Source organism: Pungitius pungitius, chromosome 20 (genome assembly GCF_949316345.1).
Source record: "Pungitius pungitius chromosome 20, fPunPun2.1, whole genome shotgun sequence".
NCBI lineage: Eukaryota > Metazoa > Chordata > Actinopteri > Perciformes > Gasterosteidae > Pungitius > Pungitius pungitius.
This window is the reverse complement of record NC_084919.1, coordinates 15,550,965-15,576,494: the sequence shown is the minus strand read 5'-3', so window position 1 is coordinate 15,576,494 and position 25,530 is coordinate 15,550,965. Positions and strand designations below refer to the sequence as shown.

General features: G+C 41.6%; 1 protein-coding gene across 4 annotated transcripts in view; it reads right to left on the bottom strand.

The window, feature by feature from the left end:
* Nucleotides 1-1,754: 1,754 nt before the first annotated feature.
* Nucleotides 1,755-25,530, bottom strand: part of cnih3 (cornichon family AMPA receptor auxiliary protein 3) — a 68,166-nt gene continuing 44,390 nt past the window's right edge. For 2 of the 4 annotated variants that reach the window (XM_037449359.2, XM_037449362.2), the window contains 4 exons: nucleotides 19,918-20,030; nucleotides 14,544-14,687; nucleotides 13,930-13,985; nucleotides 1,755-3,891 (listed from right to left, as the gene is read on the bottom strand). In XM_037449359.2, coding sequence (XP_037305256.1) covers nucleotides 13,958-13,985; nucleotides 14,544-14,687; nucleotides 19,918-20,030 — 285 coding nt within the window. In that variant the 3' untranslated portion in view covers nucleotides 1,755-3,891; nucleotides 13,930-13,957. Of the gene's footprint in view, nucleotides 3,892-13,929; nucleotides 13,986-14,543; nucleotides 14,692-19,917; nucleotides 20,031-25,530 lie in introns of all 4 variants that reach the window. The other 2 variants (XM_062559644.1, XM_062559645.1) reach the window with 1 other exon arrangement.

Sequence of the window (25,530 nt, the reverse complement as noted above, 5' to 3'; positions counted from 1 at the left end):
AGATCATTTTTTTCAAATCATCTTTGATAAGAGGTTAATGACAGCCTCTATAAATTAACTTTCCAAAGCAGTCAATTGACGTTTGAGTGTTCCGACAGTACTGCTCCTATCTGAGTCAGATAACGGTGAGATCCTCCTCCTCTCAGCAGTGGTAGTGTAGGTAATGCAGTTTGACAGGATGGCCATCTGACGCACACAGGGCAATTACTCATTGCCGTCCAGGTATACTGGACAACAACAATGTTTAGCTGCATCTGCTTCCCACCACACTGCTCTCTCTCTTCCACCCTGTATCTGAGGATGAAAGGATCAGTGACAGAAGGTGAGGGGTGTTCAGTGAAAACAAAAAAATTGTGGTGGACAGAAGTTTTCAGAATATAATGAAAAGCAAGAATCAGCTGCCTAGGAAGTGTTTAGATGGCATTTGAAATGAGAGATAAACTGGGCCAGTGAAAAGGACTCAAACACAATGACTCAACTATCCCTTTAAGGGGCACTATCTTTGTGGCATTTATCGAACTCTGATTCACTCACTTCTTCATTTCCAACAAGATGGTAGTGGTAACACCATTCTCCTCGCTCAGATGTCACCCAGCAGACAAATGTACAGCAGTTTACATTTCTGTGGCTCAGTTTCACGAGCATTGTGATAAACACTGGCTGCTTCCAAGTAACACTAAAGCTCAAAAGTCTCTTGCTAATTTGTCTTTTTTTCCTCTGCCAGAAGTATTGTCACATCATTTCACCAGTTGAAAATAACCTCATGCAAATAGCGAGGAGTGAACTGCAGAGTCCAAGTAGTAATGTGTGACATCATGACGACCACTTGTAAGTCCAAGTTTATATGATAATGATGATAATCCCAGGCATTTCTACATGGTAGAAAACCACTGATCGCCTTGACTTCCATGTGAACCTTGTCCAACAAAAGTTGAGTCACCCCCCCACATTCACAGTTTAAAAAAACTATTTGAACTCGCCAAGAGTCTCTGTGACTATTTGTGATCGGCCAGTTCGCATAAAGAAAGTAAGCATTACGCATCTGTGCGCTTTGGTCCCACGCAAAGACATAAGATGGGCTCCCTTGCTGTAAAAAGTGTGAAGAAGTAGAGGTGTTAGAGAAAAACCCTTGGTTACAGAGCTCTGAGCGCGCAAGACCCACAAGAAAAAATCTCAACGTCATCTCCCAGCTTTCAGGGGAGAGCGAGATCCTGGTGAGGGTGCTGAGGGAAGAGAACAGAAACAGTGGGAAGGGAAAGGTTGATCTCCAGGAACGAGGGAAGTTGTGGGGGCTAATCCAAATTCATCACATGTACACTCACAAACACATACTAACACACATTACGCAGGGCCGAAAGGTCTGTAGTGTGTGCCCGCTTTAATTATGATGATATACATGACAGTGATGTGGACAGCAGCCAGGTGCATGCTGGGAACACTTGTTGTCACCAATCAGTAATATGCCTGTCATCCACGACTCAGGCAGACAGACACACAAGTGCACACCTAAGGGGTATTTACTGACATATTTTTACATCGTGGAAAAAGTCTTCAGCTTCTAAATATATATATATATATATATATATATATATATATATATATATATATATATATATATATATATATATATATATATATATATATATATTACCTTTAGGGTGCTTTAATAGACCAGTGTGTATATATTGCAGTTAATTTCACCCCCACTTTCTTCTTCCCATGTTCACTGCAATGAAAAGCCTGATAACTAGAAGTCAATCTTTGATTTTAAAATACTTTATTCGATAAACAATATCTAAATTTTACTTGGTTGGGCACATACACAGTAAGAATAGAAAATGCTTGAATAAGAATAAGATAAAACAACAATAACATCTGGGCATTCTTATCTGCTTTCTGAGTGGCAGCTTAGAAAGTGAACTCCATGTGTGAAGACAACGGTGAAGATCCAAAGAGTGGTCAGAACACTGTGCTACACATTGAAAATGCAAGTTTCAAGCTCCTGCTCTGTTTCAGAGCGAGAGACTGAATTTGTTCCAGCTGCAAGTATGGTGATCTTTAAATCATTATACAGTTAAACCTCAATATTCTCTGACAGATCTCATATGAATGCCAATCATTCTCATTTCTAACATCATCAAATATGGCTGCTTGGTCAATGGCCCAAAATGATGGCGAAGAGGTACAAAGCGTGAAGTTTGTTGTGGTGCATGGTAGGGTCAGAATAACATCACAAGTCAACATTGACTTACCTGAGTATGTTGAGTTACTTAACATGACATAAGTTATGATATACCATATAGATTTACATACATAAGTTCCATGACATGCCACAATATTGGGGTTTCTTGAGAAAAAGCCCCAAAAGTCAACAGTGACATAACAGTTTAAAGTTAATACGTTAAGCAACAGTACATAACGTAAGAGTCTAAGACACAGGAATTTCTCCAGGAAGACATGTGTTCAAGTCCTGTGTAGACTTACATTTGAACATGTAATGTAGCCTACTATGCAACAACTGTACTGTCTTTACACTACCGTCTTTCCCTAGATCTAACCACAGGCTTTTGTTGCCTAAACCTCCAGGTTTAACAAACTAACAAAGACGCTTGGCCACTGACCAAGCTGCCATGTTTGAAGAGTGGTGACGGAGATGTTTCTTATGGGTCTTCATCACTTGCTACAATTGGTTTTGTTCAAATCACAGAAGAAATATGGATCCATGCTCAGCACCTTTCTTATCTTCTGTTTTCTTTACTTTCCATGTCATGGTGTGGTTATATTTGGATTTTTTTTAAGGTAGAGGATTGAGGCAAGCCATTGGAATCGCACAAATAGACAGCAAGAAAATCCATTTAAATACTGAAAAAACAACATTTTTGTCCATGGTGTAAATCGCTCTAGAAAAGATTCATATTGTCCCCGTCCTCAAACAGGGCGGGATAGTAGTTTACATGTTGGAAGACCTTCATCTATCTCAAATTACCATTATCCAATACATAGCCAAATAGTGTGAATACTGTGCAAGTTCAAATACACATATTTGTGCAAAGATTGTGTGGTCCCTCTATAAAAGCCCGAACAGGTGTCAGTCTTTAGTTTTTAGAAAAGTTTGCCACAGTAGAACGACACTAAGGACAACACTAAGAAGGCATTAGTTGTATAGAGGACCGCTTTGCTTTCAATTGGATGCCTTTGTTTATGAATACACTAAAATGCACACGTCACAAAAGCCATAATGTCAGAAAGACCAACCCACAGGCCTTGGACTGTGTGTGCCATTCTGTGTGTGTGTGTGTGTGGGGGGGGGAGGCTGAGTACTAGCTGCTCAGGTGCCCCCACCCCAACCTCTCCACACCCACCCGTCTCTTATCTGTACAGGGTTATCCGTGCGTCCACTTTTTCCATCCGTCCCTCGTTTCAAGGCTCACTGCTAAAGCTACGGGTTGGTGAGGTGTCGAATGAAGGGGGGGGGGGGGGGGGGGTGGACACAGCACTCCGCCATGCTTTGCCTGAGACAAACTGTGCAAACGCTACTGTGCTCTTCTGTCCTCCGGGGCTACCGCCACTGCTACCGTGCAGTAAGTAAACAGTACCACCAGGAGGCTGTGGACGTGTGTGTGGTACAAACGTTGGCCAGGCAATGGTGACATCGGGTCCTCGCTACAACCATTCAATCTGTAAACAGGACTTCTAGGCTTCAGTTTTTATGTACAAATGAAACTGAAAAGAAGCTTCAATACCCCACCCCACCTGTAATCTTCTTTCAAATAACCTGTCTTTCAGTTCTAGACCCAAGACAGTGGCAGCGCGTGTATCCTGGAGGCGTCTTTCTCTCTTTCCTGTTGCTGATAAATCAGTTGTTATGAGGTAACCCAGGAGTGGATCATACTGGAAGACAAGAAGAAAAAACAGGAAACCGTCAGTGAATCAACACGGGCAGGCAGGTTGTGACAAGGTGAGAATGAACAATAATCTGATGGGCTGCTTGGAGCATTTGGATGAAGCTATACAGCTTTGTGCGTGCGCTCAAACATTTCCTTGATTCATAGTTAGTATTTCTGCTGATTCATCTCCACTGCTGTCTGTCTCCTTGGAAGTGAGAGGCTCAGACGTGGACTTACCTATCCTAGTCGCTGACAGAAAGCTTTTTCCGTCACCATCTGCATAATTCAGAGTAACACAGCCCCTCGGTCAAGATGGGGCCACCACTAAAACGATATGAGGGGCTGCTGCAATAATGCAATCTAATCCAGACAGTCCAATTTGAGTGATACATCCCGGAGTATCGTTCAACAGCAAAATGTTCTTATACTTAAACACAGGATTTCTTAAGTCTTGGAAGCTTTAACTGCTGCAACAATTAAATTTTATTGAGGGGAAACAGCAGAAATCCTTTGCTCCCTTAACCCTCTTGTTACCTTCCACTTTACTAACACCTTTTACCTTTGGGGTTAATTTGAACACCAGCGATTTAAACACCCAGAAAATGATTAAAATTATATTTTTCTCCCCAGGTTTATGTATTTGGAACGTTGTGCTAATTTGTTGACTACATAAATAGCACGTTTCATTTTTATGAAACACCCACCCCATTAAACATTCGGAAATACCTGTTAAGCGACTAATGGAGAAATATGCAGATCTGAACAAAAAGTCACTTATTGACATACCATTTAAAATTAGAATTAATTAGATCATTTTTATAATATATAATAATACTATTATATATATTATTATAATATATGATATATTTCCAGTATCAGCAGCCTAAAGGCTTGCTGTTGCTTCACCTTTTGACTTGTACATTTCTGCCAAAAAGAGCAACCCAATATCGGCCTGCAGGTCGGTCTCTAAATGTGTCATCTCAAGTCAATCCTTTTCCATTGATGGTGTTATGAAGAGCTCAAATGCTGATTTTGTCTCATGGACCTGGCTGATAGCGTATCTGTCAGAACCTGGAAGCATTCTGATGACATTAGAATCACTAAGTCTACCTGTTGTTCATATGGGGAGACAGACCATAACAACTTTACATCTTTGGAGGGTTGAGTGTTTGTTAGTTGAGAGACAACAGGAGGGTCAACAATGAGGGTATTATTCTCTTCAGAGGAGGATGCCTCATAATCAGGGTCCTTCTCAACATCATCTTTTGTCTCAGGCACATTCTCCTCTACGTCACATGATCAAAGAGCTGTGACAAAAACTCTTTGACAGAAAATGTTTCTTTCGGAGTCATTTTCAGTTTAGAGAGAGAGAGCAGAATAATAAAGCACCCAAAGCACCAAGACGAAGGCTTTAGAAGGCTGCTTGTCAGGTGGTCAGTCTCACAGTAGCCCTCATGCAGCAGTCCCGGCTCCAGTAAATGTGTTACTCTGTAGATTACTTGATAATATACTGCAGGGTTGGGTTTGCAGGTGCAGATGTTGTGTCTGACTTGTGGACGACCTGATTAGTTTGATACAGCTAAAGAAGAATAAGTGTTCATAACATTTTACTTTTTTTCTGTTATAGTGTCAATTGTCCACCGTTGTCTTCTGGCAACGGTGGACAGTTGAATAGTGGAGAAAGAAGTTTTTGTATTGGAGAGCAGAAAGTGTAGCTCCGTGTTTTGTAAATGTTTTTTTATTGTTGTGACTGAACTTAAATGGATTGCAAAATTTCAGAAAACCCCTTTTTCTTACCCAGTAGGGTCCTTTCCATGATATTTAGATACTTTAAAGTGGCAAAAACACATTTGTACTCGATGTCTACTAATACAACATTGCAGCCCATTTAGATACTGTGGTCTGCAGCCTTCGCCCTCACTGCTGGACCGATCTCAAAATGCTTTCCCATCGTCACTTAGATCAGAGGGTTCACTCCTGATGAGAAAAGGGAAGCCAATGCGACGTGCCTAAATCCTGCATTCATTTTAATAACCGACAACACGATTGTACAAGTCTGTCAGAAAATGGCCCGACTTCTAAACAGAGTTTGTGGTCCGAGATAGCTTAAAGCTTAAAGCTGGCTTCAATAAAGCATGATTAAGTAGATTATGCTCCCATTTATTGTAAAAAATTAAATAAAAATTAAAAAAGGAATGGTATTCTTTAGTCGGGATGCCTTGGGATTGTGGTTGAAAAAAGTAAACCAACGGGTTAGGTAAGTGACTGCAGCCACTAATATATATTAGGGCTGTCAAAAATAGCGCGTTAACGACGTTAATTAGTTGTTTGTTAATTACGTCACATTTAACGCATTTCACGCATGCGCAGTGTGACAAATTATTGAGGTCAGGAAAGTACCTATTCCTCTAGGGAATGCACTTCATCCTATAAAACACATTACTGCCACCTGTAGGCATATGTCAGGCCGTCAGGTTCAGCAACAAAATCAACCTCAGATCATTTGACCAACACAATAGCGAAATGGTCAAGCGCGTGAGCAGAAATAAAGAGGCCGTCATCGCCATATTTGCCAACCTTGAGACCTCCAAAAGGACCGGGTGGATATCGGGAGATTTTCGGGAGGAGCTTTGAAATTCGTGAGTCTCCCGGAAATATCGGGAGGGTTGGCATGTCTGGTCATCGCACCCCTGGACCATCAGGAGCACAAACTCGTTTTGCCGACCGCAGCAGAGTGGAATAAACTGGCGAGGCTCGAGACCCTTCTAGAGCCATGCAGGGAAATCAGTCTGTAACTTATCAAAAAACATTGCTTTGATTATTTTCTGGAATGAATTCAAAGTCAAATGAAGAAGTAAAATATCAATAACATTTATATTTGTAAAAAATAATGATAATAATAATAATAATTATGTATCTGTCCTGTTATTTATCTTTGGCATGCATTTCAGAAAGAAAAAATGGTTAGGATTAAGGTGTAATTTCAAATAGTGATTAATCCTGATTAATCCAATGAAAATTCTGATTAATTTGATTAAAAATTGTAATCATTTGATATATATATATATAATTTATTTATTATCGCACACATGGCTCATATACACGGGCAAAGTGCAGGTGGACACCATCAGGGACACGGCAGACAGGACAAGGCAGAAAGTGACGCCAACTCAAGGACACAAAAAGCAGGAAACTATTAGCAAAAAAATACACTAAAACAAATACATCCCTCACCAAGCGTCCAGGTTTGAACTTTCACCATTTCAAATAATCTTATGGATCCATATACACATGATTGTATTTTGCAAAAAGAAAAAGTTGAGCATCATTCCAAATGCTGCAGTGATTTCCCCAAATTGTTATCTAAAAGAGATCAGCTTCCCCAATGTGCTTGACATGAAACAGTGATTTGTACTGTGTACCGAATTTTTTTGATTATAAAACATAAAATTGTAAAAGATTGCATGAAACAACAAGCGAAGAGCCAGAAATCCCAGATTGGCGATTCAACACTTGTCTGACTGTGCTGTGACTTGACAAGAACAGATCAGCACCTCGCTGACGAGGCTCCCGGAGGCCTTTCAGAGTTTCTCTGCTGGGGAGAAGACTGCGAATTCACAACTCTCCATGGCCAGAAAGAGAGAGAGAGCAGAGGGTATGTGAAAGGGGCGACCGACAGACCAGTAGTGAAAAGCTGGCTTCTCCTCTGAGATTTGACCTCTTGTTAAATCCTACAAGAATCAGCTTGATTATTAATAGATGCACTTTTTGTGCCTTAAATTACAGCTCATTTGCTTACACGGCCTAATTAGACATTAACCGTACATAATGTATGCTAAAACACAAGTTGTTATGTGTGATACTGCAGTAATAAAACTTTTTTTAAGTTAGTCAATATAGAAACATAAAAGTAAGAATTGAGAATAAAAAAAACACGTATGTATGTCCATATGTTTCCATGGTGAGAGATACCACTGTGCAAATGTTCCAGGGATGACGTTTTGGGATCAATGGACACAGACTCCTGACGGGAAAGGTCCTGATTAGAGATGAGCGAGTAGAGCATTATCTGTATCCGTATCTGTACTCGGATTGGGCGGGGCCTAAGGGGAGTATGAAGGATTTACCCCGTAAGTTGTCGGGTTGTCTTGAAATTGGCTGGGCTTTAACCGTTATGCTCTTTTTTAAGCATGCAATTGACCCTTCGCAGGGAGCTTGATTGACAGGTGATATGACGAATCATACATGAACTTGAAAAACAGTGTACTGTACTGACGCATTTCTGCGGTTAAAACAGCATTCCTTCTTAATTCTTATGTTCATCACTCATTATTCTGTATCACTGATGATCATGAGAGAGAGAGGGAAAGTGTGTGTGTGGCGCTTAATTTGTAATTAGTTCAAAGCACTGGTGCTCAGGTAACATGCTGTGAATGGATGGGGTCCAGTGTCCATCCAGGACATGGTGAAACCCTCTATCCCAACATCAAGCTGCTTGTTCCTCCCTCACTGAGAGCAAAACACTTGACTAGATCACGACTCTTTGCTGTCCTGCTCCTAAATGGTGGAAGGAGCTCTCTGATGACATCAGGACCACAGAGAGCCTTTACATCTTCAGACTATACCTCCACTAAAACACTCACACACTAACCCGGTGTCATCAGCAACTTCATATTGACAGCATCTTCTACAGACCCGTTGGCGCTGTAGGCGAACTGCAGTGGGTCCAGTAGGGAGTCAGTAAAAGTTTTGAAGAGGGACAGAATAAGGGCCTGTAGTCATTTAGTCCTTGTTTTTTTGGGGACGGGGATGATGGAGGAGACAGAAAGCAGGCTGGCACATGGCAGGTGTCCAGTGAGCTCTTAAGCTATTAGCCAGGTGGAGGTTGTTTATGAAGTGGTGGGCTTTGGGCTTGTAGGTTGAATCAGTCTGAGTTCTATCCAGACTGATGTAAAGTCGTTAGCAGACAGTGCTGTTGGAGCCACTCTGAGTACAGTCGTTTGGCGTCTTTGACGGCCTTGCTAAACTTGTATTTTGACTCTTTAAACAAGTCCTTGTCCCCTGATCCTTTTGTAGCCGTCTGAGTTCAGCTGTGGACCAGAATTTGTCATTTTTGTAACTCAACCTGATGCATCATGGGGCACAGCGGTCTTTACTGAAGCTGATGTAACCCGCCACAGCTTATGCGAACCCATCCAAACTACTGGAAGCAGTCCTGAGAACATCCCAACCCGTACTGTCCAGACACGTGTTAAATAATTTAAAATGAGAAGGAGCGAACAAACGCATCAGAGGCACCTGTTCAAAAATTGGAAGCCTGGATGGGGACGTTTGGAAGAATTCAGCCAAACAACTTCTCTCGTTCTGGTAGATTTATTCGTCAGATCACAGGTCAAGTATAAGCGCTGCGTTTGCAGCGGCAGGAGCAATCCTGCCGGCCCACAGGCCGGAAGAACATACTAACATCAGCAAGTACATCATGTTTTATAACCCGAAAGACAAAGAAAAGATTTCTATTGGCCCTAAACTGGCGTAGGGGAGGATCTTCCACCCCCCGCATCTAAAGATCCGGTCACATTCAATGTCCAGAACTCCTAGCCTAACGTAAACAATGAATAGAGTGTGGATGTTGGAACGTGTGGTGTGAATTTCAGAACTCCCTAATCTGGCACATCTGCTGGTTCACCCGCTCACCTTGCTTCCTCAGTCAGGACAGAAACCGATCTTCTTATCAATACACACAGAGAAACTTCTGTTTGTCCGTGTTGGTTCCAACTCTTAAATCATGTCCAGACAGGAACCCCCATCCTGTCAGACTGTCTCGGCCTTGCTCGGCACATCCTGCTTTGTCTCTGACTTTGAAATCTTCAGCAGAACAGGGCAACAATTTTCTCTAACTCAGCATTACGAAAACGTTTTTGATTATCACACGCCAGGAATCAGATGGATCAAAGCAGTGTCCCAGTGCAGCATGAGGGACAGCGTGATAGGCCCTGCTTTTAGTGGAGTAGCAGTGGTGCAATTTAACTAACTTTGTATTTGGCTAGTTCATGGCTGAGGTTTCCTTTGTTAAAGGAGAAGAACTAAGGAGTCCGGGTTGGTCCGCTCCACACACAATATCTGGTCAGCGAGCGGCCGTAAACCATCCATCCATCTTCAACTGCTTATCCAGGGTCGGGTCGCTGCAGCAACAGCTCCAGCAATGTTGTGCTCAGGGCTAAATATTGACAGTAAAGGTGCTGCACTGGAGGCTTTTGGTTTTAGGGGGGGGGCTCTTGGATTTTCAACCCACGAGAATTCAGGTGTGTTGAGTTTATGACTGTAAACCCGACTTCCTCCATAATTTTAGGTCGTTCTCACCCTACTGCTCGAGTCTCTCCCTCCCGCTCCAAGTCCTGCTCACTGTTTTATCTACGTGAGACATTTGCCAAAGGATTTCCCTTGGTTTTTGCAAACCTCAGTGTGGTGTGGTTAGTTCAGCTGCAGAGGGGAGAGGGGGGGAATTGTTCAAGGAACCGTGTAAGAATTAATCAGCACAGCTGATCAATGTCTGGACTGGAACATCGTATCTATAGTGAGTGTAGGGGTGGCGGGGGGCCAAGGCCATGTAAGAGAGACTCCCATTACATTGATGATACAATTACACGGAAACTCAATCTCACTCATGCAGGTAGTTGTTTTTTACCAGAGTTTTGGGTCGGTAGACATGCTAGATAAGCAAATGAATGTGTGGAAGCACTAAAATAATTCCTAATTTGTCCCTTGTTTAATATTTGTAGAGTGGGCGGAAGTGGAGCAATGTCGTCCATCTTTTTTTTTTTTGGTGTGGATAAATATGTATTTAATCAATGCCTGTTTGCCTATCCTCCTGCCAGGTTAACAGGGTCATTCCATCTGCCCCAGATAAGCTCCACTGAGCAACCAAAAAGGGGGCTTTAAAATGACACAGCCCCCAGGTGTGGAGGCGATCACTCAGGTGGAGCTGTGTATTCATCCGTGCGTTGGAGAGGGCGTGCACAATTGCATGTAGATGCAGGGGAGTTTTGGCTCCTGTTTGTATATATATACAGTATATATATAATAGCTAGGCAGGGTAACGCACAGCAATTCATTAACGCTGACTGTAAGAGCCCAAAGTGTGTGTGTTGTTTAATTAGACGACCTCCTTATGTTAAGGGCGTATTATATTGAATATATGTTGGCGTGACGCCCCCTTTATTTTCCTGCTTATATTGACGTCATGTTTTACCAACAGGTGATTCCCGAGAGGAGCTGATTAGACACTTGTGCACAGTTTTTCTACCGTGTGACGGAATGTTTTATTTTGTGTATTTAATCAACTTTATTTAATGCGTAAATAAACCAAATTAAATCTGCCTGCAGCTCAAAAGCGGCTTAGAAATGCATGTCTGCCAAAGGAACGCCGCTATACTGATAATGATTAAATCATGCGTTAACAGCATTTATTTTGTCATTTTTTTAGAGCATTGGGAGGAGCTTCACACTGCTGCACACATTAACTGAAAAAATGGACAAAGTCACAGCAATGGCACATTGACATTTTGAAATCTCTACCAGACGGCGTAGTCCATAACAGCAAAGCTATAGTATTTCAAGCCTGATGTTCCACTTAAAGCGTCACGCAGCACTCAAGCAGCCCACCAGCTAGAAACAACCATTGGAGCAAGACTTGGGCAGACTATGTTGATGCGGAGAATTGTGGATAAACCTACGGAAGAAAAATCATCCTTCAAATGGAATGGAATTAGGCCCTTAGTAAGGAGCCTTCCCAACGCGCACGGCGTGAGGAGAACACACAACAAGTTGTATGAAACGGAGTCATGGCGTTACAACGAGCACCAGATGCTCTCACCTTTATTTTACTGGTGTGAATGACAGCATGAGCAAGTTCATGTAAAAGAACATAGCAGGGCTGGACTGGGACAAAAAAAGGGCCCTGGCATTTTTGCTCAGACCGGCCCACCACAATCGGTCGGACACAACCACCAACCAGTACACTATCCTTGCGATCCCTGTAGATATGCATATCTACTGTTCCGTTCCCAAAAACCCAACCCAAAAAGCTGAGAACTACTGTAAATACCATGGACCAGTGTACTCACTCTCTCTTGACTGACTCCCAGTCCCTGGTGATCAAAGCTGGCAATGGAGCAGGGCCTACACAAAGTAAGCAAGTAGAGTAGAGAGACTGCCACAAACTGAGAGTCTGATTACCGGCATTCTTCAAAATATCTTTCTTTTTGTTTAGCAGAATAAAGAAATTTATACAGGTTTGAAACAACTTGGGGGTCAGTAAATGATGACACAATTTTCGTTTTTGGGTGAACTATCCCTTTTAAATAGCACAAACCCCTCTTTAATATGATACCAAACAACATTTACCTCTAAGTGTTGAGATACTTCCCATAAAAAGCCTATACAAAACAAATTACTCACACAAAACGTCCTGATAATATATATATAAAATTTAGAGTATTCAATATTGCATATTGATGGTATTGGAAATTCAGAACATTAGAAAATATCTAGTTAGTTGAATATGCAGGTTTTTAACCCCCAAATAACATACGTTAGCTACCTCTTCTAACGTGTAACTCGTGGGCGAGTAATAATTAAAATATTTAAATGCCGTCATTTAAGTTTTTTTCTAGAGAAGAAGGGCCGTCGACGGCCTTTATGAGTTTTAAATGGTTACATTAGAATATCCGAAGTTGCAATTGAATAAGTGAACACAGCAGTGCTGTGTTATTTGACTTGACAAATGAACACGTGACACTCAGACTTTAACCGACAACGATTATGTTTGTTGCCTTATTATAATATTCATTAATTTAGGTAACTGTTAAATCGTCACCATCTTGGTTGTGGCCCAGCCAGGCCCACACACACTATCCTCATGCACCCGCCCTGATTAACACTCCCTCCCTGTTCATGTAGCTACCATGCTTGCTTACCGTTTCAATAACACTCTCCTGCTCACTCCACTGTCAGACTCAGACACCTGCGAGCCGCAAGCACCGCTATCGCTATGGCTAGTCACCTCTCCTCCTCCATGCGCTATGTTCACCTGCTGTTTCTGCAACAGTCAGTTGCAGTAGTTGCAAGTAGTTTTGGAAACTGAAGCTACAGCACTAAACATGTCGGTTATTTTTGAACATGTTGAGGCATCAACCTCTAGATTTTTATTTATTTTTTGGACCGCAATTTCTCCGCACCCCTCTTACGTTTTTGTTTTTCCATCCTAATCCACAGATTTATTTTTGGCTCTGAGCCACTGACTGCATCTGACTGACACACAGAGAGAGAGGGGCGGAGCCTGCTAAGAGATGATTGGGCCATCCCAGTGTCAGTATGGAAAATAAACCAATGGGCCGCTGTCCCTGCTTTATGGGCCGGTCGAAAGCAAAAAAATAAAAAAAATTGTATAGGCATTTGCCCGGTATGCCAGATTACCAGTCCAGCCCTGGAACATAGTGTCTACCCTGCAAAAGTATGTTAAGTGCAGGAGGCTGAGGTCCATCGGGACTAAGACCGCCACACTAACAGTTTCTTCCCGTCAGGCAGTCTGGGTTCCCCACTGACTGACTCTCTCTACATGTACATGCACTTTGTCACTTTCTGTTAGCTGCTGCACTTCATTTTTAACTTAACTAACCCATAGCATGATATTCTTATTTCTGCACTATGTTGTCTGTTGTCCATTGTCGTACAGTCAGCTGTCAGGTCAAATTCCATGTATGTCTGACATATTATGGCAATAATTGTTTCCTGATGTCAAAAGGCCTGTCGCTGCTGGAGTGTGAGCAGGAGTTTCGGGGTCATTTCATCTAATATCGTGGGAGTATCGTTGACCGGGTGACAATCTTATTTAGAGTCAGTTAATCATCTCTCTGATGCTCATGTTTACTTATGTAGACCCAGTGAATCATCAGTATTAAGATAAACTGTAACTTTAAGAAGAACACTGTACTGTCTCCATTTAATACCATGAATAAAAGGTTTAATAAAAAAACTCTTGTACCTTTTAGTGTTTCCATTGATAAGACCTATTAGAGGGATATATCCAGGTTCCAGACACTGCAGCACCCACATGACACATGGAACAAGAATCCGGATTGATTAATAACAGCATTAGAAGAAAAGGACAGGAAGATTGTGTGCATTATTATAATGTAACAAGCAGACATTTTAGCAGAAACACTGGAGACATGGTTCAATATTGCACAGGCATATAATCATTTGTAATTCCTAAAAACATTATTGTCTAAAAATGCAGACTAGTGTATTAATGTGTAGGCATTTTATAGCTCTGTTATCTATCTATAAATTCTGGCAGTGCTTGTCAATGAATTAACGAATCAAATTCTCTTAACATCACAACTTGCATGTGATTGTCAGAGAAACAGTTACTTTACTCAATGATTTGCACTCACACTTTGCGGTGGTTCAGAAATCTAACCTAGAGAAATTTCCATGAGATAGAAATAGTGCCGAGGATTAAACATTATGTGAGTTTTCTGCTTCAAATACTCGCCAAGTGTCCTTTCTTTTGAAAAAGCATCGGTTTGATTTGATTAATGTAATGTTTTCACGTGTAATATAATAATTGTCCCAAAACCCCCGGCACATTCTCACCAGTACAGATAGTAGAAGAACGAGAGGACAAAGAAGGACAGCTTGCACCAGGCCTCCTTTAGGCAGAACTTGAGCGTGTCGCCATTCATCACCGATGCCGGGTCATAGAGTAGCTCCTTCGTGTCCGTTGGGGAATGGAAGTACCTACCACAGAGGGCAAAGACCATATCGCGGGTAGATGACCCGTTCCACACCAGGGGGAGGGGGGGGGGGGGTAGTATGGAAATAGATGGCATGTTAGGAAGACACCGTCATGCAGCAAACATGGATGGAACTGGTGATTATGTTTGTGGAAATTTAGCTGAAATTAAATTGTGTCTTTACTTACCCTAACGTTAGCATAGCATCACATTCAAAGTAGCTATTTATGTTATTGTTTGGGTAAAAAACAAAGCTGGTGACAAATTAGGCTTTTGTCGTGAACACTGATGTTTGTTTATGGGGTTCCAAAATTCCGGGAATATTCAAAGTTGGAAACTTTCCATGGGAATTAACAGGAATTTAGGGAAATTAACAGGAATAAATTGGAAATTCTATGGTAATTTAACTGTATTTACTTCGTCATAAGCAGACATGTATGCAATTTTTTTGGGGATATTTTGTGAGTTTTCTTTCTTTCAAACAACAAAAACATTTTATTTGGTTTGTATGTCTCTCATGTCTCTAAATGTTTTCTTCCTGGTCCTCATCAATGTCCTCCTTACTGTCCACTTCCTCAACATCTGACTCCCAAACAGATGCTGTAAGTGCGCTGCAGAACTCGAGGGGTACATTTGTGGTCAGTTCTCGTGTATCGCGCACTGAGAGGGGGCGTGGCTTATCACCCTGAAACAGATTCACTTTCCGCCATAGTTTTGTCCTTGCATCATACTCGACTCTGTACTTGTTGTGGAAGTTCTACTCACGTTGGATCAAACAGAGTGGTGTTTTTGTACTAACTAGCATCCGTAGGCGCAGAAAGCTTCTACAAGAACTGCGTTTGGATGAGTGCTTCAAGCGGTACATGATGCTGGCCTAGGGTTGCCAACCGTATTACCAGGGACATCCCGAATTATGGGCAATTTTGATTTGTCCCGGTCGGGACAGCTCCAGTCCCGATTTCCAATCACAGCCTCCTAAGTCAATGACGCGCGAAAAACTCCCGGTTGTTGTGAAGTTGTGCGCTCCTCATTGTGCAAGCCTGGCCGCCGACCGCTAGCACCCCCGCCCCTGTCAGCCCGCGAAAGTGTCCCTGATTTGGGGTTGGGAGAGTTGGCAACCCTATGCTCGCCGTCAGCTCGTTGGCTCGGATCGGGCACTGGACTTCACCGCCTTCACGGCATACTTCCGTGGGAACTGTCCCGTGGAGAGACACCGTGTGCTCAAGCACAACAAAACAGCTCTTTTAAGAGCGACACACACGTTATCATTAAGCAAACGTCCTTTATATCACTTCATATTTAGTATACCAGTGTGTCGTTTTACAATACGTCATCGGGTCAGTGTATAGACTTTGCATGTGTCTCCTGTGGCGCAAAACGTTCGGTGTGAATGTGTCATTATGTTAAAAGAATCATCCGAGCCGCGTTGGTTTCTCTCCTGTCGGCCATATCGTCTTTTCCGTGGAAACTTTCCTGAAATTTTCCGTCCCTTTGCAACTCAAAGTTGCAAACTCCCTATGTGCCAATTTTTGGCATATATTCATCCAAAAGTCTACATTAGGTAAATATTTCATTAAGTATGATAAAAAATGACTTACAATTAATTACAATTGCACTTCTCTTAAACCCCCAAAAGAGCTTTTACTTTGGTTCCTGAACATAACCAACTCATTTTGTTGTTTAAACCTAACATGAAATACATTTTTTTAATTTAAATTCTACAATGTTACATTCAAAAACAAAATATCAGTCCAAATAAACATTTTTCTCAACATAATGTTGATTTGAACCTGAACAGCTCCAGCTGTGAGGTGGGATTGACTATGATCCGTCTGCTTAGGTAACACAATACTTGCAGAGTTTGTGTGGCCAGGAAAACTGGAATTGGATCTTTGGTATTTGGTAAACGCTATTTGTAAACTGTAGACATCTGTGTTATTATGGAAATGGAAAACAGAAAAAGTATAGGCAAGATATTTCTCTAGAAGACAGTGAAAGAATCAAGTCAGAAATAGTGCTAATTATTATATTGTATATATTATAAGTCCTGATGGATCATCTTAAACATTTGTACAGGAGTATATTTTATAAGCAGATTTCAAAGATGACATAATCTCACGACCGGACAATGGTCCTGAACCCAAATGCACGCAGAGGTTCACCAATAAAATAAAGTTTATTAACAAAAAAGGGGCAAGAGCCGCCCGCTGAAATGAAAATCGCTTGTGAGAGAGGAAAAAACCTACACTAAATCTAAGAACAAAAATAAATCTATGATATAAACACTGGGCTGAGAACAAGGATTCGAACGATGGTTCTGTGGCTTGGGACAAGACGAACTGGCACAGGACAAAGGGAGACTCAGGCGATATATACACCCACAGGGTGGGGGCACAGGTGGAAACAATCAGGGGCAGGGCAGACAACCAGGCCGACACAGAGGCAAGTTGCCTGTAACAAGAGGAAGGTTAATTTTCAAAATAAAACAGGAACTCACAAGACAGACACGAGACAACTTGACTAACATATTTTTCTGGACATGACACATAATGTTGTGTCTGATGTATATATGTAAGTATTTGGTCACATATGTGTATACAAATATATCAGTGGGGTTAATTCAACTAAATCCAGTCAGCTCAGTAAGTAAAGTACACTTCCTAAATCCTGTGCATGAAATTCTGAATTTCTTATAAAACGTCCATTTATTTAACTGCTAACTGATTTAAAACATCCCCCCCCATAAATCCACCATATAATACAGCAAATCAGCAGGTGCCATTGCTGTGCTCATAGCACAACCTGCTATTACCTGTGATTAAGAACACATTGGATTTGGGGAATTGTAGGATATTTCTTGGAGCTTTAACATCTATTTAAAACTTATTTTTTGGGGCTGTTAGAATTGTACAGAGCAAGGGAAATCACCATGAGGAAAAGAGAGGAGGGAATTACAACTGCTTTAATAGAGAGCTATCATGTAATGATACACGAATGCCTCATTACTTTTTACAAGGGAAATTGGTCTTAATGGACCCTAGAATTGACACAAATGAATGACAATACAATGCTTTTGTATTAATGGATTCTTGTATATTAATGTGACAGACCAGTTGCATTGACGTCGTGGGGCCTTAAGTCAAATAAGGCAATCACAGAAAATTGGTTAGAAATTGAACTTGTTTCGCAGGGTATGATGTGTAATGCAGTTCACAGTTCAACCACAAAGCTGCCATCAGTATCGTAAAACTTGCCAACAGGTGGTTAATGTATATACACATGGACAGTGAAATGATAATACATTTAGTTATCATGAATGAATTACAATGTACATTTACTAATTCAAGTCGGCCATTTAGATGAGTCCTGCATGAAGGAAAACTCCAGCAATGCCGTTGAAAATGACTACTGATGTTCTGTGATGAAAAGGATTTGTCTTGAGTTGCTGAATATAATATTTAAAGTAGCTACATGAACGTATGATGATGAGGGGGGAGCAAGGTTAGAAAATACTTAACACACAGTCATACAAATAGCTAATGATACGTCAGTATTGCAGCTCTATTGACACCAATTGTACCATAATTAGCCTGATTGTACAAAGAACACTAACTTTCTTTTACAAGTCTAACGACTTAAATAGATGATCTATGAGGTCCCTCATAGTATAAATAACAAAATATACACATGCAAAAGGTTACAACCGCCCTTTCAATCTTCACTTTCCAAAATGTCCTTGCTGTAGTTTGAAACTTGCTGGTCCTCTCAATGTAGCATGCACAAGTACACACAAACACGTTTAGAGCAATAGCGATTTATGGCAAGCCACTCTCAGAATGCCCTTCTAAGCTTACTTTGAGGCCCTTTAAACACAGGGAGCTACTGTATCTCCTAGTGTGAAGGTGACTAATGGGTAAAATGAACATTTAAGTTCACCATTCTTGAGCGAAAGTTAATTTGACGCTTAGTCGGACCTTCAATTTTTAAATGAAAATCACGCTGAAATTTAAGGAGGGACTTATTTTGTACAAGATGTATTAAAGCGATAAATCAAGAAGTAGTCTCATTTTTAAATTAACCACAATCATCTTTTTCTCTGATGCTCAAAGTCAGTTCCTCACTCTTCAGATCATTTCCCTCGCTGCACGTTTTGTGGATCGAAAAAATAGTTCATTTTGAAAATTGACTGCAATCTTTTACAATGACATGTGCTCTTAAAACATTTCCCAAGCGTCACCGAAGCATTTTTTTGCTGTGCGAAGCAACTAATCCCCCCTGGCCGGTCTGTCCGTAATGACTAATAGTACCCCCTTCGTTATTTCTTTGTGTTTATCCGCCACACCTTCGAGACCGGTCCAAAAAAGGTGTCTGTGAGGCAGAGAAGGTTGGGGACGCCTGCACTAAATCACTCAAAAAGCCACCATGGTCCTTTATGCATTCAAGAGAATCCTCAAAGTAGTGGTGTTTGCTCCAGTAAATGAGCCCTCGTAAAACAACTTCAAAACGTACCTTCATCAAGTTTTTCTCACCTTTTGTAAATCTGGGCTCGAAATTGCCCCCCCCCCTCCTCTCCCACCCCAAGAACCCTGCAGAGCATCACATGGACACAGGGACTAAAGAGTATCTGACACTCCTCCGAACCACCTTGTCAACATTAGATTTCTCTCCCATCACTCAGTCCCGACTCACTGTCCACCCTCCTCCAGCTCGGCCTTCTACACTCTGCGTGCATGAGCAGCATCTGTGGCCGCTGGGCATCTGGCACAGTCTCCAATTAATGAGACAGCGAGACCAGGGGTTTTTCTGCACTCTTTTGGCTCTTTTGTACAATAGATGGAGAAGAAAAACAAAGAAGGAGCAGCAAAGGAGATCTTAAGATCTGGTGACCTATTTTCAGACATTGCCTTGAGATGAGTTAGAAAACTGGCTCTATATCTACTGGCCTTTAACCACCCATTTCCTTCACAACGTTGGTTGCTTCTATCCAATTAGGGCAAGACGTTTTCAAGGTTTAATTAAACATATGCATGGCATATAGTATATCCCATCCTGATATATCTTGATCTTTTGTATAGCTCCTTGGTTGAAATGGTTTTGTTAGAATTGTTTTTCTGTCTTCATCCTATCTGAGCAATGTTCGCCCTAAACTAACATTTACAGCTAAATGCTCGAGTCAAACTCACCATGTAAACCTTATGCACACATACACACACCCTTCATGATTGCTTAGTCACCTCCACGTGTTGTAGAAGAGCAGGGGGATGTTGAGGCCCACCGTCAGCCACTCCTGGGCACACAGGAACATAATGCAGAAGAGTCCATGGATGGAGTACTCTGGTAGCACCAACTACAAAGAGACAGCGGAGGAATGGGGATGAGTCAAAGGGAAGTGGAGTAAAGACTAACCGCTTATTCAGTCTTAAAGTCTGACAACACTTTTTCTTTTTCTCCTGTTCCTTAACTGCAATGCTGGTGATTAGTGTTACTACACGCTGATACTGCTTAAATGGCATTTGCACTTATAAAAGAACTGCATCAATGAAACAACGTTATTTTAAACTTAACTAAAGGGCATGTTGGTTAGCAGATGTCACATTACCATTTAGAACATCTGCAGGTGCAAGAAAACACCTCAAGTATCTTCATTAACATTCAAATCCTTAGTCCAGTCTATATTTAGATATTGCAAATCTGTCTATCTGCCAGCATTCCAAAAGGCTAAATGCCCCCCATCTACATTATGGAGAGCTTAGCTTCACAATGGGCTGCACACACCGATGGCAGAGCTCCATCGTTAACATAATAACTGTAGGGCTTGGCCCTCACAATGCAGGAAGCAAGACTTAGACCACTGACCCCTTAAGCAAGAAGGCCTCATTTTCTTCACCAAAATAGTTTTAAAAAAGCTCATGTTTATGCTGCTTCATAATAAGCCGTAACAAAAGTTGGAACTTCATCCCATGCAGCAAGAGACCTTTTATTTTGGCAAAGCTGCGTAGCCATTAGCCCAACCAGTAGCATCGGGCAGGAAATCCAAATGGTCTTTGGACCATTATTTAATGCTGTGATAAGCACACCTGCAAACCCATAAGGGGTGAAAAAAGTGACGCAGGGGGTGCGTGCTACATAAAAAATGTTTATTGTGAAATTCTGTTTTGGGTATACTTCATTTCTCGGAGTGGCTTATATTTCATTAACTTGATAGCCTGGTGTGTGTCATAAAAAAGCTAAATGGTGCCTTAATGTGTTGGTTTTCAAGATGCCGAGGGCCTGTCTCTAAGTCTGCTATTACATTTACCTCTTAACTCATTAGTTATTTACAATTCCAGGCTGTTGCCAAAATTGTTCATAGTGCTTCCCATGAAAAGAAAGGCCCTTAAATAGCACCTCAGATTGTTTGGTGTGTCTCGTTACGATTTTCTGAAAATACACTTTTCAGGAAGACAAACTATTTTCACTTAATCATATTAAATGCTAAAGACCTTTCTTTTACTGTATTTCACATCTGCTGCTTGTATATTTGCTCTTACAGCAAATATTTGATTTGTGGCGCGGGCGTTACGACGGGGGTGGGGGGGGTCATTTCAATGACAATACATAGTATTTTGTATCTAGAAAAAAAACAAATGGTAGTAATAAATAATGCAGCGATGAAAAGAAAAGGCTTTTTCTTTTAAGTTTCCCGTTCAGCGCCGGCACTCCGCACACGCACATCACGCACTGCGCGTAGGGCACCAAGTGCCTGGGGGGGCATCAAAAAATCTGGGACGTGAAAAAACATCACAGTAGGCTACTAGTATAAAAAACAAATAAAATATGTCTAAAACATGTTAATATGCAAAAGCAATACAAAGTAATAGGCCTAGACCAAATTAGTTGAGAAAAAGGGGAACCTCCTGTGCGGCCCCCCCCACCTCTTAGTGGTTTGTTCGATTATGCCTCAAATCTCAAATGTGGCAGACAGCTTTGAAATGGCTTCGAAAAGGCATCAAGAGTCGGGGGCGGAAAAAAGAAGAGACAGCGGGATGATGCTTGCGCGTCGCTCTCAGGTAAGACAATGTTTTAAATCTGGGGTCCCCAAACTTTGTCTTGTGAGGACCGTTGCTAGCGGGCGTCCGGCTGGCCACATATATTCGCGCCCATAATGTCCGCACGGATCGCCGGTGGGCCGTATTCGGCACTCGTCCACGGGCCGCCCGAAGTTTCTGTTACCGTTAGCAATAAGACTAGCAATCGTTCCTTAAGTTGCTCGCTAGCTAGCAATGGTATTTCTGATTATGCTTAAACTTTCATCAGCATCAATGGGGACGTGGATCAGAAACTGTCATATGATGACCTGATAGCTGATTTTGCAGCTAGGAAATGCAGGCGTGTGCCTCTGTAGGGCCTTTGACAACTGATGGTAGTGAAAATGTTTGTAATATAGTTCTATCGGATAGCAGAATGGTCTCTTTTATAGAGATGGTAAAGTAAATTCTACTGTGCAGTTCGTACTGTATGTGTGGTTGTTTGCACTTTAAAATTTGCACTTTATTATTATTATTTTTTCATATTATTTACTGAAGAAATGTGCACATTATTACTTACACGTTTATATACTTTCTGCGCTTACAATGTTCAGTTCCAAATCTGTGTTTTTAGTAATTGTGGTGGTATTTGGTATTTATAGTTTTATCTTGTATATAATTTATTTCTTTTGATGTTTGTTTATGTAAATTATTTATGTTTAGAAGTTATTTGGGGAATAAAGAGAACCTAACTAAGAATTCTGAATGGTTGTTATTCCTTTGGTGGTGGTGGTTGGTTGGTTGGTTGGGGGGGGGGGGGACGCCCCCAAGCATTTGTGCTTAGGGCACCCAAATGGCTTGCGCCGGCCCTGTTCCCGTTGCTGAGAAGAAGAGTGAAGATTTATATATAAAACTTTTGTTTTGTTTTTTTTTCACAAAAATGATGATTGAGATGATGCGGAAACGAGATGAATTAAGTGGTACGGACATCACAAAAAATCACAGTGGAGCAAATGAACAGCTGTGAAACCTCTTTGCTCTATTAGGTCTAGTGAGGGATTGAGCGAGGAACAAGAATCAACATGTAAACCCAATCCTAAATTTGAATCTAGACATGCCTGGATGTAACTGGTCTGGACTCCCTGTGCTAGTGGAATTGAGAAATGTGCGCTCACTTCTAGATTAACTGAGATTAATATACAACCAGCAGTAAGCAAATACGTCTTCACATTTGTGTCTTTTGAGCCCCTTCCTTTTGGGAGGAGGCTGTGGTCCATCAGGATTAAGACATCTTGCCACAGAAAGTTTCTTTCAGTCTTCACTTAGTCTTGTGAACCAAGTTTAAGTCCCAGATTGACACAAATACTGACTGTTGTTTATATTGTTTCAATTTTGCGTGTATATTTTTTATCTCATTTTACTTTACTTTATTTTATTCTTTTATCGCACCAATCATCAAGATGCGTTTCATATGTATGTGGCAATAAATGGCTTCTGATTCTGAAACAGTTTGACTGTTTCTTTTAATCATCCAGATGTGGATCCTTAAAAAGACTGACTGAACTGCCCAGGATTCACAGATTCCCGACCAATTGGATGATGCAGTCAAATAGCTTGCTGTTGAACTCCTTGCAACATCTGCACAGTCGGCTGAACTTTCTCACCACTCAAGTTAAAGTCATTCACGAACAAAGCCACTTCACAACGCATTTATAATTAACGGGGTGCGCGGTGGCGCATTATGGTGGCCTCCTGGACGAACTGGCCATGGAACATTACTGCACACGCTGCATAACAAGGCGGTCTTCAGGATGCATTATTCAGGTGGCCACATGTCTCCTAATAACAGAAAAACCCATTTTCACTCAATAGCTCTCCAGCAGCGGGACACGAGGAAACTGCTGCTAAGATGAAACATAAAAATATCCATTTGCTTCCACGCGTACAGCAGGGAAGCCACACACACACACACACTAATGCCGCATGTATGCAGTTCATGGGTGCGAATACACACAAGCACTACCCTCCCCACCAGGCCGAAGAGCTCATTAAAAAACAAATAGTCCTACTGAGCTTCACATTCTCCTTGTTAAAATCCTTAATGCATGTTGGCCTTCAGCACTCAGACGAAGGTACACGTATGACCGTTCACTTCAGCAGTCAAGCAACACAGGGAATAACATAAAACCTAATTGACAACAGCATGACAAGAATGTGACAGCCTTGTGTGCTCAAGCAGCCGTGTTTAAGAATGTTAAAACACTGCATCAATGTTCCTGTCAGGAATTCAGCTTTCTGAACCGGTTTGCGTTAACATTGCCACTTTAACCGGAACTTAGTTTTTTCTGAGTTCCCCCAAACACATCCTGACTGATCCTTCAACCATCGACACCTGCTGCTGTCCGCACACCCGGTCCTGATTACCATCCCTTTCACCATTTAAGCCCTGACCAGACAACCAGTCCCTGCCGGATCGTTAGCGTTGACTCCACTCCAGCCCTAATCATCACCAACCAACCGGACCAAACCTTACCCACATTCAATCCCAAATAAATACCCACCTTTAATTTAGATTTTTCTGTGTTTGTCTGCTTTTGGGTTCCCGTCTTGGACGATCCCTGACAGTTCCAGCCATTTCAAATGGAAGCATGTCCGATACCACTGTTAATGTTCTGTAAGGTGCATATTTCATGTCTTGAAAAATGATCCATTTGTAGTTGTTTTAAAAATATTAAACAAATACATTTACATTATTAAATTGCATGGTAGAATGTTGGGGGGGAAAGTGCTCTATTTGTAAGGCATCTGACTTTTTCAGTCTCGATACCAATTCCTGGCCTTCATCACCCGACCAAGTGTGATACCAGTCCAGGTAACTTTACTTTAAGAGAATAAAAAATGTAAACCTCTTTACTAAATAGAATTCATTTAATTCGTTTGAAATTAAATCAAACTCCAAACCAAACAATTATTATTATCAGTTACTAGATATTTAGTAAATACTGATGTAATAAATAAATATGTATGTGGATTAATAGCCCACAAGTGAGTGTGGAGTCCTTGACTCAGAAGATTGGTGGTTCGATCCCCAGTCCTGCAAAGATGCTTGTCCATGTGTCCTTGGGCAAGACACCCCAGCATTGCTTCTGTAGGTGTGACTATAGTGTGGGAATGTTAGTTACTGATGTGCAGGTGACACTGTGTGGTAGGTCCTGTCATCAGGGTGTGAATGGGTGAATGACGTAGTGTTAAAACGCTTTGAGTTGTCAGAAGACTAGAAAAGCGCTATGCAAGTACAGCCCATTTGGCATTTTTTTAGGAGTCAGGATGGCAAGACTGGTGGGTTTAGCACAGTATTAATTTGTTAGCTATTTTTGATTTAGTTTATAAACTTTTTCACCTTTTTTTCATAAACCAGTCATTCTCAACTGGACCCCCTGTCAGAAGGTCGGGCTGGAGCAGGATGCAGTGAGGACTCAGGCGCAGAGTTTTTCCAATCAAAAGTGCTCTTTATTCTCAAACTAATCCAAGATGTGCTCCAACGACGACTGACGTAAGACATTTGACAATGACGCGACAAAGGACAACAGGCACACAGGGCTTAAATACACAAGGGAGGTGCAGGTGATTGGACACAGGTGGAGACAATCACGCAATCACAAGACAAGGCAGGAAGTGAAGTTAACCCAGGACCACAAGAGACATGAAACTTTAAACTAAAACAGGAAGCGAGGCCAAACCGTGACAGAACCCCCCCCTTAAGGACCGAATTCCAGACGGTCCTAAAGGAGGGTGGAACCTAGAAAAACAGACAAGGGAGGGAGGGCGGGGAACTCAACA